Source organism: Lissotriton vulgaris, chromosome 3_1, assembly GCF_964263255.1.
Source record: "Lissotriton vulgaris chromosome 3_1, aLisVul1.2, whole genome shotgun sequence".
NCBI lineage: Eukaryota > Metazoa > Chordata > Amphibia > Caudata > Salamandridae > Lissotriton > Lissotriton vulgaris.
Window position 1 is genome coordinate 507734266 of NC_141689.1, and position 16745 is coordinate 507751010.

At 40.6% G+C, this 16745-nt stretch overlaps 1 protein-coding gene across 1 annotated transcript in view; it reads right to left on the minus strand.

Annotated features, from left to right (window-relative positions):
• Window positions 1–16745, minus strand: part of PDE8B (phosphodiesterase 8B) — a 1129923-nt gene that overhangs the window by 58861 nt on the left and 1054317 nt on the right. Inside the window, exons 18-19 of the mRNA XM_086960753.1 lie at window positions 15158–15356; window positions 6187–6404 (exon numbers count right to left, since the gene is read on the minus strand). Of these exons, the coding sequence (XP_086816879.1) occupies window positions 6187–6404; window positions 15158–15356 (417 nt within the window). The remainder of the gene's footprint in view (window positions 1–6186; window positions 6405–15157; window positions 15357–16745) is intronic.

Consider the following 16745-nt stretch of genomic DNA (forward strand, 5'->3'; position numbering starts at 1 on the left):
GTTGTTGCACTTTAAGTTCAAGTTTATTGAAACCAAAAACATAGCATAAATATAAAATGTAATACAGTCAATCAACGAGAGGCATAAGAGATATACAAATGAAATTTAAGGAGGTATAATACAACGGAATCAATAAACACCTATAGCTAAATCATGAAAAAGAAATAGCAAGGAAGGAAAAAAGAAAACAAAATAAAAGAGGGAATGGTGCATGACAATTCATAAAACGTTACATTGTATGCAAATAATGAATGTAAATAAAACAATGTGTGATAGACAGCAAGCAATAAATAAGCTCAGAACTTGTAAATCGAAATAAAAAGAGAAATAAGCAAAATCATGGTGGTTTGTGAACATCATCAGATGGATTTTGGTAATTAACAATAACAGTTTGAGGAGAGGGAGAGGTTTTGGAAAGGTAGGTAGTGAGAGGGATCCATAACATATCTCGTTTAACAGCACTTTAATGTATACATGAAGCAAACCGGACATCCTGTGTTAGAAGCTTTGGTTCCAGGCACCACTGTGTACACATTTCACAGCTTTACTCTTTGACATTTGAATGCCATGCCTTTTTTTAGATAACTGCATCTAATGCGTCCAAGTGGCAGATGGAAACCCAGCTAAAGCCAGGGGTGTCTGGCAGGCGAGCCTGCGCGAAGCACTTTGCTGGGCTTAGGGCCTGCCAAAGAGTGTTCTGGTTCATCTGTAGGATCACAGAAGTCTCAAAACATCCATCCTTTTTGAAGCCCCTTCCTCCCACACACTGTATTAAGTTCTCCCTACCCCCCACTACTAACACAAACTGTGCTTGTGCTAGGTGGCAGAAGAAAACCACGTGCACTTTTACTTCTCCATACAGATACCAGCAACTGATGCTCTCTGTTGCTGTTCACTCCACACACCCTTTGAAGTGTCACTGGACACAGAATGTATTGTTCGATTAGATTGTTTGCTTGTTTGACAATAAAGTTAAATGTTGTTCGATTGAGGCACACCCCTCTCGCGAGTGGGTTGTGCAGGATATTTAAAAATTGTAATACGCTTCTTCAACATACGTCAACACAGGGTCACGTGAGACAGGACGAGGTTACGTCACACGCGGGTGAGTAGCGGAAGCTTTACAGCTTTCTGCTTGCAGACAAGGCAAATTATTGTGTTAACTGTGAAGTAACTAAGGGCCCGATGTAGGTGAAATAGATTTACCGATTTTCAATTACCAAATTTCACCGATTCGGTAATTAAAAATCGGTAAATCTATGGGGTGGACATGTAGGTATTCCAGATGTGCTGGAATACCGAATCGGATGATTTTGGTATTTACCGATTCGGTAAATACCGAATCGGTAATGCCCATTCATTCCTATGGGCTTTGAAGCCCATAGGAATGAATGGGCATTACCGATTCGGTATTTACCGAATCGGTAAATACCGAATTTCACAAGGGTGCAGGGGGTGTCACTTTGACACCCTCTGGCACCCCCAAAACAGGCTCGGGTGCCATGTGGCAGGCATACATGCCCTAAGGGCAGGTCTGCCTGTCACATGGCATAGGTCTGCATACACACATGTGCATGCACACCGGAATCGGAATTTTGCCATCAAATTGGATTTGATGGTAAAATACCGATTCGGTAAGGCCTTTGGGACTCGGAAGAGTCCCACCTACATCTGGGTGGGTCACATTCGGTAAATTTACCGATTTTTTATTTTACCGAATCGGTAAAATTACCGAATCGGTAATTTTACCGATTCGGTAAAATAATGCCCCCTACATACCGATCACCTATTTACCGATCGGTAACAGCCGAAAATACAGATTTTCGGCCGTTACCGACCGACCTACATTTGGCCCTAAGTATCTTGCTGCTTCTTACTTTTTAGAGCTTGATTGATACATGGTGGAGTTACAGTTTTTAGGTAAGGTATTAGACTTTTGATTTTGTATTTGGGCGTCTTGGGCTAACACGTTTGAGACGATGGTAACAATAACAGTTTGTGTCTTGACAATTAGGATTTTTTCAGATTTGATTTGTTTCAAGTCATAATCTGGTAAAACGCGAATCTTTCCCCATTAGCTTAATACACTTGGTTAATGAGATTGTAGTTTATGGATGTTTTTCGTATTTACAGGTAAGCCTCAACACAAGGAAGGTATTACCCTCACACATGATTCAGAAGGTATTAAAACAACGGTTTAAGTGTGCTTGTCAGGCATTGGGCGCACTTAAACTTTGTAGCAGTTGTGCACTATTCAGAACATAGTAGCAGAGACTGGGACATTGGTCACATGCACGTCAATGGTGTCATCTCACTAGTGGGAGCATATTTTTGGTAGCAACTTCATGAGCACAGTTGATGCAGTCACAGATATTTGAGTCTACATGTACTCTGTTTGACTGACGCACATTGACATTCTGTTGTTTTATCTTTATTGTTCCTGCAGAAGATTGTACTTTTGAATGGCACATTTATTGATGAAGGGTTATTTAACCCGAAATGCATTGGGACCTTTCAAATTGAATGTATTGTTAATTTTGATATTGTGTAATCACGCAAAGTACTGATACTGTACAAATCAAGAATTATTGTGTACATACATTTCGCTTTAACAAAATCAGTTGAATTTACAACTTTTTTTCTTCAAAAAAATCGCTTTTCTTTCAAAAAGTCTTCGTGTGTAAATGTTACATTTTTTGTATTGAAAGAATACATTTCCACAGCACTAACAGAAACCTTAGGGACTTCGCACAGTGCACTGTGAGTTGGAACGAATGGTTTCCGCTTCCTATTTTCCAGGAATTACTTACAACACTGCCATATACCTTGCATGTATTTACCATGCACATTTTCACCACACATATGCCTTTACCACACATGCTTTTACCAAGCATGGAAAGTCTATTTATGGGAAGTATAATTAATTGGAAGAAAAATAAAAAAATCTTACCTTGAGGCCGGGCCCTGAGTCTGCTCCTGCTCTCCTACCACCGACTCTAACAGGACCAGGAACCAGGCAGCCAGGCTCCCTCACCTAAGCCAATCACAACGCTGCAATGCAGCATTGTGATTGGCAACATGGCATCTACTACATTAGTCACTTGATCAATTTGCAGACTGTGCCAAATCATGGTAAGAAGGAGCTCCTTTGTATTTCTAACTTAGTTGTAAGTCTGTGATGCACATAAAGTTATGGAATGTCACACAGAACATTACGTCCTCTCCTTTAAGACAGGCTAGGATTGTTTGCCGACACGTACGTATTCAGTTTCTAAAAGAGTACTGTCATTTGAGCTTGACAAGTGCAGACAATGTGGCAAATGTCTTCCTTTGAGTAGTACAGTAGAAAATAAACTCCCAGGCAAATAAACAGTTTAATATATCACTTAATATTGTAGGGCTCAGTGTAACAGATCAAAACTTCACAAATATATTTCAAATTATTTAATCTTCAATTGTCAAATTCATATTAATCAGTTGGCATGGACAGAGAATTAAATAAACTACGTTCTGTGTTTTGCAGTTCCATAGGTGAGATGCCTTAATGGTAAATCCTTTATGGATCATGATCTCACCTTCTGTTACCATTTCACAGGATTGACAAGTTAAACATTTTACTGTACCTTTAATTGGCACATTACCGTCAATTGATTTTTGAATGATAGATTTAAGATAAAGTTGTGGCAATTCCAGACGAAGGCGTATTTAGTGCCCAAACGCACATCAAAGACTTAACTATTGCCACGTTATTCACTTCTGTTTCCTTTGAGTAGTTACAGGGCCGACGTGCTCCCGGGATTTCCTCCCGATGGGGAAATTAAAGCATGTGCAAAGATGGCCTAGCCAAAGATTCAGCAGTTTGAATTTAATTGAATGTGCTCTTGTAAAGGGCGGACTTAGCCCAAGGGCATCAAGGCGCTAGTGCGGAGCAACCGGACACAGAAGAAATAGAGGCCAGCTTAAGCAAGAGTATCAGGAAAAACCCAGGTTTTTAAGGCCTTGCGAAATAAAAGAAGAGAGGCCTGACCGGAGATCTCTAAAGGAAGAGAGTTCCACAGTTTGGGCGCGGCTGTGGAGAAAGCTCTGATACCCCTTTTGACCTTCTGAAACATGGGGACAACAAGAAGGTTTGAGCTTGGACTTTAACCCAAACAGATCCCCTGAGTATGACTGGGGTCTTAGGAGGCTGTATGAGCCTATTATCATCCAAGCATGAGATATCATGGACAGCACAGCTTTATCATTGAGGGATGAGATATTTTCCCCACTTGAATGTATGGCTCTATTAAAAGCTGGCTGTGAAATGGTTAAGGCCCAGAGTTTATCTGCATTAAAAGTGGTTAGAGCCAGATTTAAGCAAATCATGAATTGGGAGATTCTTGGGCCACTTATGACCTTCAACATGATACTACTCAAGGTGTGCGTGGGATCGTTTTTTAACATATAACAAAATTTCAAATGAGCACCCACCCAGGCTTCTTACATTCCGGAGGCCGGACTCAAGATGAATTTGAGCTGGTGAGGCATGGCGAAGGAGATTAAACAAATGCCAGAATGTCCCAGTTATGGCTGAACGTCTTAAGGGGAAATGGATTGGATTGGTCACAGAGTAATTAGCAATTTTAAGTTATTTCTGCCAACGAGGGCTGATCCTGGTGTAACTCAAGGTGAGAGGGTTACTGGACTGGGGAACAGAGGTGCTATTCCGAAGCATTGACTTTTACTATGTCAGAAGGAGTCAAACTGTCTCAGAGTGGTTTGGCTATTATACATTCTTTTTAAGTTGTAATAAATGCTGCAGAAAGGCCTTACAATTCCAACCATCACGTACCACCAGTCTATTATTGTGTACCCACTGATGCAATGTGCAGCATTTCAGCATGTAACAATGCTTTTTCTTCATATGTTATGCAATAAAGATTTGAACAGCACTCGTATCACCTGGACGGTGGTGATATCCCGGCATCTAAGAAGGGAGGAGCTACCCTGACTGGGACCCAGTGGGAAAGCCTGGTTTTTAGTTTCTTGAGGCATTTAAGCAGCGAGGTGAAAGGTCTGATGTGCTGCAGAAGGTCGTTCCAGGATATAGGAGACAGGTAACACAAGGGGCAACTTCGGGCTCTTTGACTATTTGGAGTGTGAGCGAGCATGAGGATGGCAACGCGGAGGTGTCTGGGATCTGGAAATTGATGCGAGTGTTCAAGTATGCAGGGCCTTGATTGTGTAAGTCGGGCCTTGATTGTGTAGTGCTGTACTGGGTTGCCAATTTATGCTCTTGCAAAATTTAACAGGTTCAATACTTTGCTGTCCAGACAGGCAATGTTTTTGACCTACTTGTCCAGACAGCATGTCTAGTAAGGGCTCTAGAGTGTGCATTGGTTTACCACCCAGCAGCCACTGGTGGAGCCTGGGCCACAAATTCTTCTAAGGGACTGGGTCCCACCAGTGTTTGTTTCATTATCGGACCTCTAGACCTTTACATTCAGGGAGACTATCCCTTGCATTTTTAGACCCTTCACAGGTGTCCTTTCAGCTTATTTGGGCCTAAAACTTGAATCAAATTGACACTCAACTTTGCCATTCAAATGCAAATCATCTGGCTTCCAGGACAGCATTGAAAACATTATGGTTCTATTAATATCTAACGCTTCAATCTTGTATCATGCCATTGTTTGCACTGTTAGCTTTCCTCTGGTTGTCTACAGAGCCCAATTTTACGGTAAACATGCACTTTACAAATAGGATATCAGCTACAATTGTACAACATTTTCACTAGAAGAACAAACTTTATCGATAAAGAAAAATAATGTCCAGCAATCTTCTAAATGTGGTCCCATCAGGTATGGTTGAGATCTAATGTGTGGTAGGTGCATGGCTATTTGTCTTGTCTGTGGTAAGTAGTAAGGTTGTCTACTCCAACAGAAAATAAACAATAAATGAAATATGAGTTCAAAAATACTGAAAAACCAGCCTGAGCACAACACTTAAGGGGTGCAAACAATTTCTATAAAGGCAAGCTTCCTGTGGAATCCTGTGGCGTAGCAAGAGTGAGATTGGGGACCGTATACCTTGTTTTATAGAAAAAAGTGGGAAACTCACAGCAGGCTTTAGGCTTTCTTTACACATAATGAAACATATTAATAAATATGTGACATGCTCTCACCCATCTCGAAACAGCCTACTCACCTTTCCATGTTCTTGAAAATGTTGCATTTATTGTCCTTTGCTGTGAGCTGAAATGCTAACGCTGTGTGGTGGCTCTCCAACACGGCTGTGTCGTTGTATAACACCGCCAGCTCACTACCAGCATTGCAGAGGAAAGAGTTGGTGCGGCCCGGGTGATCCACGTCATGAACCGTGGCGGCAATCAGAGCAGCAACCTCATCCTGCTGGTCAAGACATCCCTGAGGGGTCAGAGAAAGAGAGTGAAGTCCTTCCTGCGAAGCAGAACAACGCATGCGCACCATGAGTAGAAACCAGGAAGCGTTGTCTTGTCAAGCAGATATCATGTTGAAGCACGGTGTGTGCGCTACTGGACCAAGCAGGGGATTGAAGTAAAAGCAATTTCAAAGTTACCATTTGCTTTATAAATGTTTTTCTCCTACCTGATTCTGAAAATAAAATGTTACCAAGTAACATGGGAGCAACTCATTCGTATTACAATTACACCGCCATGCTGGTGGTGCAGTGTCGGCAGTTCCATGGTGGCGTCATGCTTTGGCTCCTTGACAGCCTGCAGCACATGCTCCCGCCATGGCACCACCACCTGCACGTCGGTGCACTGTGCATATGTACCATGTCGTGCATGGCACACAGTGCATGCACAACAGTTTAATAAGGGGGGGAACAACATGTGCCCCATGCACTTTGCCCAATGGGCAAATTTGCCCTGTTTGGGGCCCCTTCACTGCCTTTCCGGGAACCTTTTCATGGCGTGGTCCTGCCATGAACAGGTGACACCACCATGATAAGGTCAGCAGTAAGGCAGGTCGTGATTGGGATGACAATGCCGGCATCGGCACTGCCGCCCAACCCCACCGCTTTCCCCTCAGCCACAGCCACGGGATCCAGGATCCTGCGGTGATGGCGGCCTTGTGACAGCCCGGCCACCATGGTCATAATGGAGCAGTCAAGGCGGTGGCAGTCAGACCGCCACCGCGAGTACTGGTAATCAGGCCCCCAGTCTTTAATGGTGGTTGGGTGAATGAACATGTTCTAATCTTTTATATTTCTGAAAGTTTACATATATGAAGAATATTAATATATAAAAAAGATGGTACCTATTAATAATAATTTAAACAAAGTGTGCTGCTAGCAATCATGTAAAAATAAAATCAAGAACTAAAGTCATAAGGTACATTCTAGGACCCCTCGGAGCATCTTTCAGAGTAGGACACAATGACCAGTTATTTGTACTAACAGTAGTACAGTGCAGCATCATTGAATTAGTTGAATAGGAAAAGTATATTCAGCACCAAGGGCATTTTAGCACAATGTTAAACACTACACTAAGGCCCAATGGCAACCCAGCGATGGTTTGTGTGAGATTTCTAAACTATAGTGTACACATTTAAATAGGACAGGAGAACAAGTACCCACGAGTAATCCACATACAATATGTAATTAAAAAGACCCTTTTAATATCTGACCAGGGAATCTGGAATAAAACTATTAGTATGACATCTTATAGTCAGTTTTAATATCACAGTCTGTCTGCACCTTTTTTGGATCCTTTTCTTTTCCTTTCCTTGATTGTTTGTATTGTCTTCCCCTCCGTATTGCTCCGCCTCTAGCGTTGGGTTGCGCAGAGGGGTTTAAAAGCAGCCCTATGATGAAGCATGCCACAACTTGTTGTGGGTCAGGGCAGTTTTTAACAAAGTGTTTGTGCTCTACACATAATTTACGTAAAATCATTCTTGCAACTGTTTTTCGCCTTACCTCCTTTTGTGTTTTCCTCCTTATTTTGTGAAACACCCTATTAGTACATTGGTCAGGTCACAAAATAAGTTTTGCAGTTTTGCTACCAGAAAATAATTATATCTGGCCCATAATTCTTGATGCTATTCATTACTGATTTGCATCACACTCCAGTGCAAATTATTCTGGACCTATGTACTATTAATAGGTATGCCATGAAATGTTTTACTAACAATGATGATGTGTTAGCAAGAATAATTTGTCATAGAATGTCTGCTTTCAGATTTTATTCTTAAATAGAATAAATAAACACATTAAGGTGAATATTATGGTGAATGTGTAGTTTAATTATGCAATTCCTGTAAATAGTTTTTTCAGACATTATCCACAGTGTCGTGGTTTTATCTCAATTTTTATCAAGAACTGCGATAAAATCATCGCAGCTTTAGCAGCAGAAAACTGCCGCTAAAGCGGCGATAATAGGCTTGATAATATGCCCTTGTGAATTCCCATAGAAGCTCAGGTTAACACCAGAACCTGGGCTGCTATGGGAATTCACAAGAGCATATTATCAAGCCCATTATCGCCGCGTTAGCGGCAGTTTCCTGCCGCTAAAGCGGCGATAATTTTATCACCGTTCTTGATAATATGCCCCTTTATTTCTATTTCAAACACAGGATTCACACTGACTTCTTGTGGTGGAACCGTACAGGGTTCATTTGTGATAATGGCTTCTGACTCTCCTTCCAGATGTGCTTCTGTGCAGGAGAGAGAAGATGCTCAGCGTTCCTTGATGCGCGATACCACTGCTGTAAGGCTGACTTTTAATGGGGGTGGCTTAGAAGAGGGTAAGGCTGGTGAGTCGAATTGTGCATGCTGAGTTGGGGGGGAGGGGGGGGGTAGTAATAGTCCCTCTCTGCCAGCTCGATGACATGCTAATCGTGTCCCAGCCATCCTGACTAGTTATGCGGGGCAACTTTCCTCCCAATGGCCAAGAGAAATCTTCGATGTTCCTCTCTGTTCTGTAGCGCTCAGTGAGGGACCAGTTCTCCATAACTCAAAACCCAGAACTAGTATCCTCATCTGTGCCTCCTGAGAATATATTCAGCCCTCACACTTACATTCATACTAATTAACCAATGAGTAAAGGGCAAGACTGACCCTTGTAGTGCAGATACCGGGGTTCTCATGGAGAATGCTAACATGTACCTAAAGAAGTAAATATCAAATACCATTCCAACGTGTGTATTGGGGCTCTTCCCAGTTAAAGATGGCCTCCGAGTATCTAAGATTTACATAGGTACATAGGAGCTGGCACCACTGTTCAGAGTGTTGTGGTCATGCGGAACTGGTATTCGATATGTTTCTTCTTGTATTCAGTGTCTTCTCTCTCCTGGATTCAAAACCTTTATTGAAGCCCTATAATCGCACCAGCAGTGTTTAGTTCCTTTCTTCTATATGCCAGTTTTTCTTCTGCTAAAACGGGCCTCTCTTTGCTTTCTTATGCACGCCTCTCCTTCCTACACTGGCTCTGTAGAAGTGCACAGTTTCAGAAGAGATCAGTCTCTCGTTATTCAGCCCATGAAGGAGAAAAATAAAAACAGGCAACAACTCTGTTTGCCAGAATGACTGTAATACACTGTAATACAGTGATGTGACACACTTTATACTGTTTATCTTCCCCTGCCATCTAGGTATAATACTATCATAAATACTTTGTATTTGGAAATTATATTCAGGTACTAGATAGGAATCATTTTATGTGCCTTTTGTCACTTCTCCTTATTCAAACCCATTCCTACCTCCCACTCATCTCCCTCCTTTCCTTCTAACTCATCCTTGCCATTTCCACCTAATCTCCTTTCACTCTCCCTCCAGTTCCTACAATAACATTAAGGGGCATATGTATCATTGAAATTCGCATTTGCAAAGGCCGAAATTCGCCGAATTTCGGCCTTTGCGAATGCGAATTCTCAATATGGTATGTATGAAGCAAATGTGGTTCAAAATAAGGAATCGCACAATTTGCGATTCCTTATTTTACGATTGCATGTAAGGAATCGCACAATGTGCGATTCCTTAAATGCAATGTATCATGCAAAAAAATATTGCTAATTGTCCCTAAGGAATCGCAAATTACCACCAACTTCAAGTTGGTGGTAAGTTGCGAATTCCTTTCAAAAAGCAATTGTTTTAAAAACAAAAGGTGCCATGTGACGCTCATACATGCCCTTAGGGCATGTATGTGCGCCGTATGCGCACACATGCCATTTTCAGGGGTGCAGCAGGGTGTCCTTTGGACACCCCTGCACCCTTGCGAATATGCTCAATTTGCGATTAGCAAATTGCTAATCGCAAATTTCCCTTTCATTCCTATGGGCCTCCTGGCCCATAGAAATGAATGGGAAATTATTCCTTAATTGCGATTAGCAATTTGCTAATCGCAATTAAGGAATCTTAAGAAATCGCTAAAAAGAAGCTGATTCCTACATACATACCATTTTGCGATTCTCAAATAGCGATTAGCAAAAAATCGCTATTTGAGAATCGCAAAATGCTATTTTGATACATATCGCCCTTAATCTCTGCTTCTCATCTGCTAATTTCCACACAACCATATTTCATCCCGTGCTTACTCCAAGCACCTTCAGGCTCCTCTCTTTTCCTTATCCTTTATTTCCTCTTCTTCAAGCCAACCTTCTGACGTTCATTCTTTTCTCACCTTTAAATTCTCCCTTACACGTTGTAACGTATTCCTTCCTCAAGCGCTTACACCCCCGCAGCCTGTAGATCTCATTATGAACATATCATTGTTCAACGTCTGACTTTGCATAGCTTTTCTTTCACACCCAAATCAGCATTTATTTCTGCGCCCTTAGCTCATTCACCCTCACCTATTTCTCATCCACGTCATAATCACTTCTCAGTCTGCTTGACTTAGAGAGGGACACTACTTCCTGTCAAACCCAACTACCCACCTCAGCTAATAAGTCGCCATAGTTACATCTGAGATGACTCACCGACTCTTCAGTGTCCTGGTTAGTGCATGACTGTTGAAGCAGAACCCCATTAACATCTACAAGTTTCTGTCAGATTTGTACATTGGCCTTCTTTTCATCCCTGCAACTGGCTATTCAATGACGCTTGACAAATCTTACATGGAGCCCTAGCTACATTCTAGAAAAAACTCGTAACAGTTCAAAACACAAAGAACAATAAAGGAGGAATAGCCTTCATCCGTAAAACGTCACAACCTAAATAATCAAATTTTTTTGTGTAGTTTTATATAGCGCGAACTTGACCCGAAGGTATTGGAGTGCTTTCTTTACATGAGCACCAGTTGTGTTACACACGACACATTGTAAACTTCACTGCTGCAGGATGTAAATAGATGTTCCAATGTTCATTTTAAGGATTTCTGGCACCTGAACAAGACATATTTAAGCTGTTTTGTGTTAAAGCTCAAGGATACTATTGTTTGGGGTCATGTTGCCTAGTTTTATGAGAAAATAGGTAATAAAATTCGAAGTTGTTCTGAACAGGGGGACGAAAAATATGCCTTGCCCGGCGCCCCAAAAATCCTTAAGATAACATTGGTCACAGTATCATATATAAAGCAAAACTTGACATAAAAGCATGCAAGAAATCACTTTCATTATAGGAGTGTTCTTTTTATGGAAATAACTTACAATGTGGCACACTTGATTTGGCCTGGCTACTTCTATTTAGGTCAACACAATGTGTCTCCTTTAGGAAGACTTTGTCATCAGAGATGCTATAATCTTGAGCAGGAACTACATCCAGTTTGACTTCTGTACGCAAACGGTTCTAGTCATGATAATCATAGCTAAAGGTTTTACATAAACCATGAATGGATAAAAAATACACAACAACGTGTACTTCATAGAGGTTATAAAAGTCTTAGTGGTGGCTCCCCTGCTAATGCGGAGGAGCATTGCCCCACTGCTCACGGAGCAGTGTAAAAGATTTTTTTTTTTATAATAACGGAAATTACTATTATTATATTTCTAGTATTGTCTCGGGCTTTGCTGGGTATGGCTTCCTTTAGGTTGGTGAGGAGGAGTGGTTGCTGCACTCTAAAGTGCTCATGATGCTTTGGAGGACAGTCTCCGGCCAGCCAAAGCGTCATTCACACTTTGCATATTCTCCACCCAGGCTGCATTACAGCCTGGGTGAAGAACAAGCCCAGCCCCCAGCCCCTGTCTGAGCGCCAAACCATGGCGCTCAGACCAATCACAATGCTGCAATGTGGCATTGTGATTGGATCAGGGGAGCCTGGTACTTCCTAGAAAAGACACGACGTGGGAGAGACGGAGAGACGCAGTGAGATCAGGTAAGTGATTTTTTTTCCAACTCACCAAAACCCCCAGCACTCCACTCCCATACCGTACTGGCCACCACTGCCAGGAATGCACTTGAAATTGATGGCAGATCAAGGCATTAGTTAAGTCTTGGCCCCAAGACTAAACCAACCACATGATCGGCATAGGAGCAATAGACTCAACAGCTAAGGAAAGAGAATGTTGCTCAGAAGTACACAATTTATCTCAAGTGCTCATTACCCGGACACATTTTTGATGGATGAATACAACAACATACAGTATATTTACAAAGAAATAAATTAAGCCGAGATTGCTTTTCAGCACAAAAACTACACCACTTTGTTTGCCCAATATCAATCGCTAAGAAAATCAAAAAAATCTATTTTGAAAAATGCTTTATGAATAATATGTAAACATGAGGCAAGTAACTGAATGTGAAAACGTGTAATAATTGAGCTTATTTTTCTATTATCTTTATGAATTTCTACAAATCAATCATAGTGACCGCTTTATCATAACATTATCAACTTCGTGCACATGGATCTTGGCATTTCTTTTATGACTGAGCTTAATTTTGAAATGTAAGACCGTCCTTACATTCCAATTGAAGTACTGTAGGAAGAAGGATGAGTCCAATATATAAGATTTTGACAATGAGACTAAAGTACTCCAATTAGCTGATTCAATCTGTCATTGACAAGGTCTCAAACAAATGGCTGACGGTTCCAGAGCCAAAACTCCTTTCTGTATGTAGAGAGTATGTATTCAAAACAATATATGTGCCATGAATGGTGCAGGTACTTTTGTTCTCTGTTGATACTAGTGTGGGCCCAAATATCATTACTGAAACTCTGGCGTTGGGAATACCCAACGAGGTGTGTGAACCAGAAGAGAATTCAACTCTCTAATCTTTGTCTGCTAAGTACGGTCCTGGAAGAAAACTTGAACCATTTGAAAACAGTTCTAGTAACACTAAAGCATGGATCCACAATGGGTAGAGGAATCTAGAAGTACACTATATCAAGTACTTTGCTCAGTATATGAAGTGACTACTCAGTTTCCTGTAGGATGATGGTGACAGTACTACTTCCCAGTCTAAACTGATTGACAGATTGATACTCCGAAGCAAGTTATGTTTATAGATAATTGTGTATGATGGCGATGTTAAACAGCTTTGAAAGATTTTGCTTTTGGAAATGTGTGTTGAGCAATGATTGCATTTGGGGACAAAGGGCTGAAGGTCTCTCCTATCAACTAGAAAAGATTCTTTGGTGAGGTGATAAGTTGATTGTGTTCTTTGAGGTCTTTGAGGCTGCTTTGGCATCAATGATGGTTCCTTTGCATGTCTTCCATTCAGTTTAAAGGTTTTGTTGGCATATTCTTCTGGAACCACATAGTCTTTTTCTCTTTGAGTATAAAGGAAGAGGTGCATTTAAATGCTTTCTCTGGTTTTATTGTCAAAGACATTATTGCATCGAATATATCATCACATCATAGAAGGAAATGATGAGCACATTTATGTCTTCAACTTGCTCTGCTGGAGCAAGGTGCAAGAAATATAGGTGGCTGATCATGGTCAAGTTCCTGTTTTTAGGCTCCTGGTTCATATTAATTTTGGTTGTTCATTGTGTTTCGATTTCTTAATTCTAGATGAGAAAATGATTAGGGGGTGATCCGACCACCCGACTCTTATTTGTGTTGTAGAGTGCCGCCCTTGGGGATGATGAAGTCAAGAGTATCAACCTTGTCAAAGGTCAGCATCTTGCAAGATCATTTTCAGCTACCAGGTGAGCAGTCAGTCAGCCGTGTAGATAACTCTATAGCAGCTGAACCCTCAGAGTCAATTATTTTATGTGGATTTCATATATTAAACTGTTATAATCCAAGCTATAATTCCACATGTCAGAGAATTAAAGTTTATAAACTAGATCACTGATTATTGACTTAATTTATGGCTTTTTTATATGTCACAGGTGAAAGCCACTAATGTTCTCTAGCAGGACATGTGCTCCATGTGTTCAACTTTCATCTGAGCATCTCTTGAGTTTCTAACACCCACACAGACAGAGGATCATATCAACCCCATTATTTTCTGTCCCTACCTCAGACACCACCAAAAAACTGATCACCAACCAGTCACTGGCACAGGAACCGGCTGTGGGAGTTTTATTTAGGGGGTCAACAAATGTTTTGACCGCAACATTAATGCTCCCCCTTCCATTTCACCAGCATGCATTTTATTGATTTCCATGTGAATGTTAACGTATTTCTTAGCTTTACACATTTGTACGTTTTTTCCAACTTCATCTGATTTCATCAGGATAAAGAGCTATGTATATTGGCATGTAATGTCACTTCTTGCTATGCCGTCAGAGGGTCAAAAAGCATGTGATATAACTTACAGCACCCATATAAATTTAGTAAAATGACACCATTGCCATTCAAGTGCAAATAATTAACCCCTTCGATGCTGATGACGAGCTCAGCTCGTCATCAGCCACGGGGGGCGTGTGCGGATGACGAGCTGAGCTCGTCATCTAACGCGGCTTTTTGAAAAAAGCTGCGTAGCGGAAAAATTACCGCCGCAGCGATGAGGTTAAAGAACGTTAAGCATTCCCAGCAACATCATACCACTGAAGAACCGTATTTAACAAAGACAAAAATAATCATTGTGTGTGTGAAGAGGACCATCATTTACACACCATGTAGCAATGGTACAGGTATGCAAAGTTTCTCCGTGACAGCAAATCATATTTTCATTGTGTATCTATTTCTGCTATAACTGAATGCTTGTAGATAAAGCAATTGCTCTTTATGGATGATCTTACATACACAATATAGTTGCAAAAGGCAATTCTTTACGTTTCTTAGCAAAGGAACTCAAAATAGAAATATACCTTAACTCTTTCATTTCCAAGAAAACATGCAGTAGCATGTAATACATCAGCAGCATGGGTGGAGTTGTGGTACGAATTGGTTGAATGGTAGTTGACCTCAATAATATGCAACCAGGCGCGTAGTGTAGCTTCTGTACAGTTTAAAAATTCACACACACCAAATCGGCCAAAAATCTTTAAACCAAGGTATACGAGTGGCCTGAAAAAAATAAGTAAAAGAAAATGCTTTTATGAAATGCAGTACATACATATTAATCATATATTATGTCAACTGGGGGTGTTAACCTTAAAGCATAATATTGCATACGGAGGCGGCTATGTTGTATAGCAAAACAAATGGACTGATATTTCTTATTTTGTTGTGACATCCTTAGATCTGTGAAAATGCAACTACTACACCTATTACTAAGAAACAATATACTGATTATAATAATGATCATCATCCACCTTGTAAATTGAAGGTATGCACAAATAAGTAGTAATTTATTATTTTTAATTTTGTACTGGGAGGTACCATCAGTTCATCTTTAACAATAATTCCAGCACTTCAAATTGAAATGTTTTTAATAAAAAAATAATTAAGTGTAGTGTTATTGTGAATAGCTACACTTCTGTTTTTGGATATAAGTAGGATACAAATAACTTTAATGCTCATCAACAAATGTTAATTGAAACACATTTTCATCTGTGACACTATGCAAATGCAATCAAGATAGATACATTTTTATTCCCATTTACTTAAAATCATTGCAGTTAATTACATTTAAAATACACTGCGTACATATAAAAAAAAACTGATATCGCCTTCCAGACACTTTATAGTCCTATTTTTCACAAGGAACATAAGTTTAACATCTCAATAATTTAGAAGAAAGTGTTTGGAATTAGTATACAGACAGCATTAAAATTGAGGGATGTGTACTGTCTTCATCAAGGTTATTGCTGCTGTCATAACATTTAATAAAATGTGTAGCCAATTGGTCCTAACATTTATGATGCGCCAAATGGGGCAGAGCCAAAATTTGCCTAAAGCGGTCAATTTCTTGCAGATGCACAAAACGTGAATTAATGATTCTTCCCCATTTCCACTGTGTAACCTTCACCTCCTGGTAGCTCTGTCCATACCTGTATGAGAGCAAAGGAAGTAGGCCAAAACGTAAACTCATTAGTTGGAGCTTCAATATCGACTAGGGGGGAGTAGAGAGATCATACGGAAGTGCCCCACAAATGCAGAGTTGTGACACCCACAACTTATATTTTTTACTGCCAATGCATCACGTTCCGCCAACAATCATTTTGCTTGTTTTATTTTAAAAATAGTTTTGCCCCAATAGGTAGTGAACTTTTCCAGACTTCTTGTGCCTCCAATATCACAACACAATGCGTTAGGAATTTATTACATTTTTGGTGCTGGGTTTTTTATTAGTGACGAAATGACGCTCTTTAAAGTATTCTCCTGGGGCTGCTTGACTTTTAAGGAAGAGGCTAAAAACATAGCTTTTAGCAGCCATTGCTGCGATGTCAGCTTGAATGTCATAGGGATTTGTGCGTGCGATGTGGAGTTTGGTAGCCGGAACATGCTACGGTA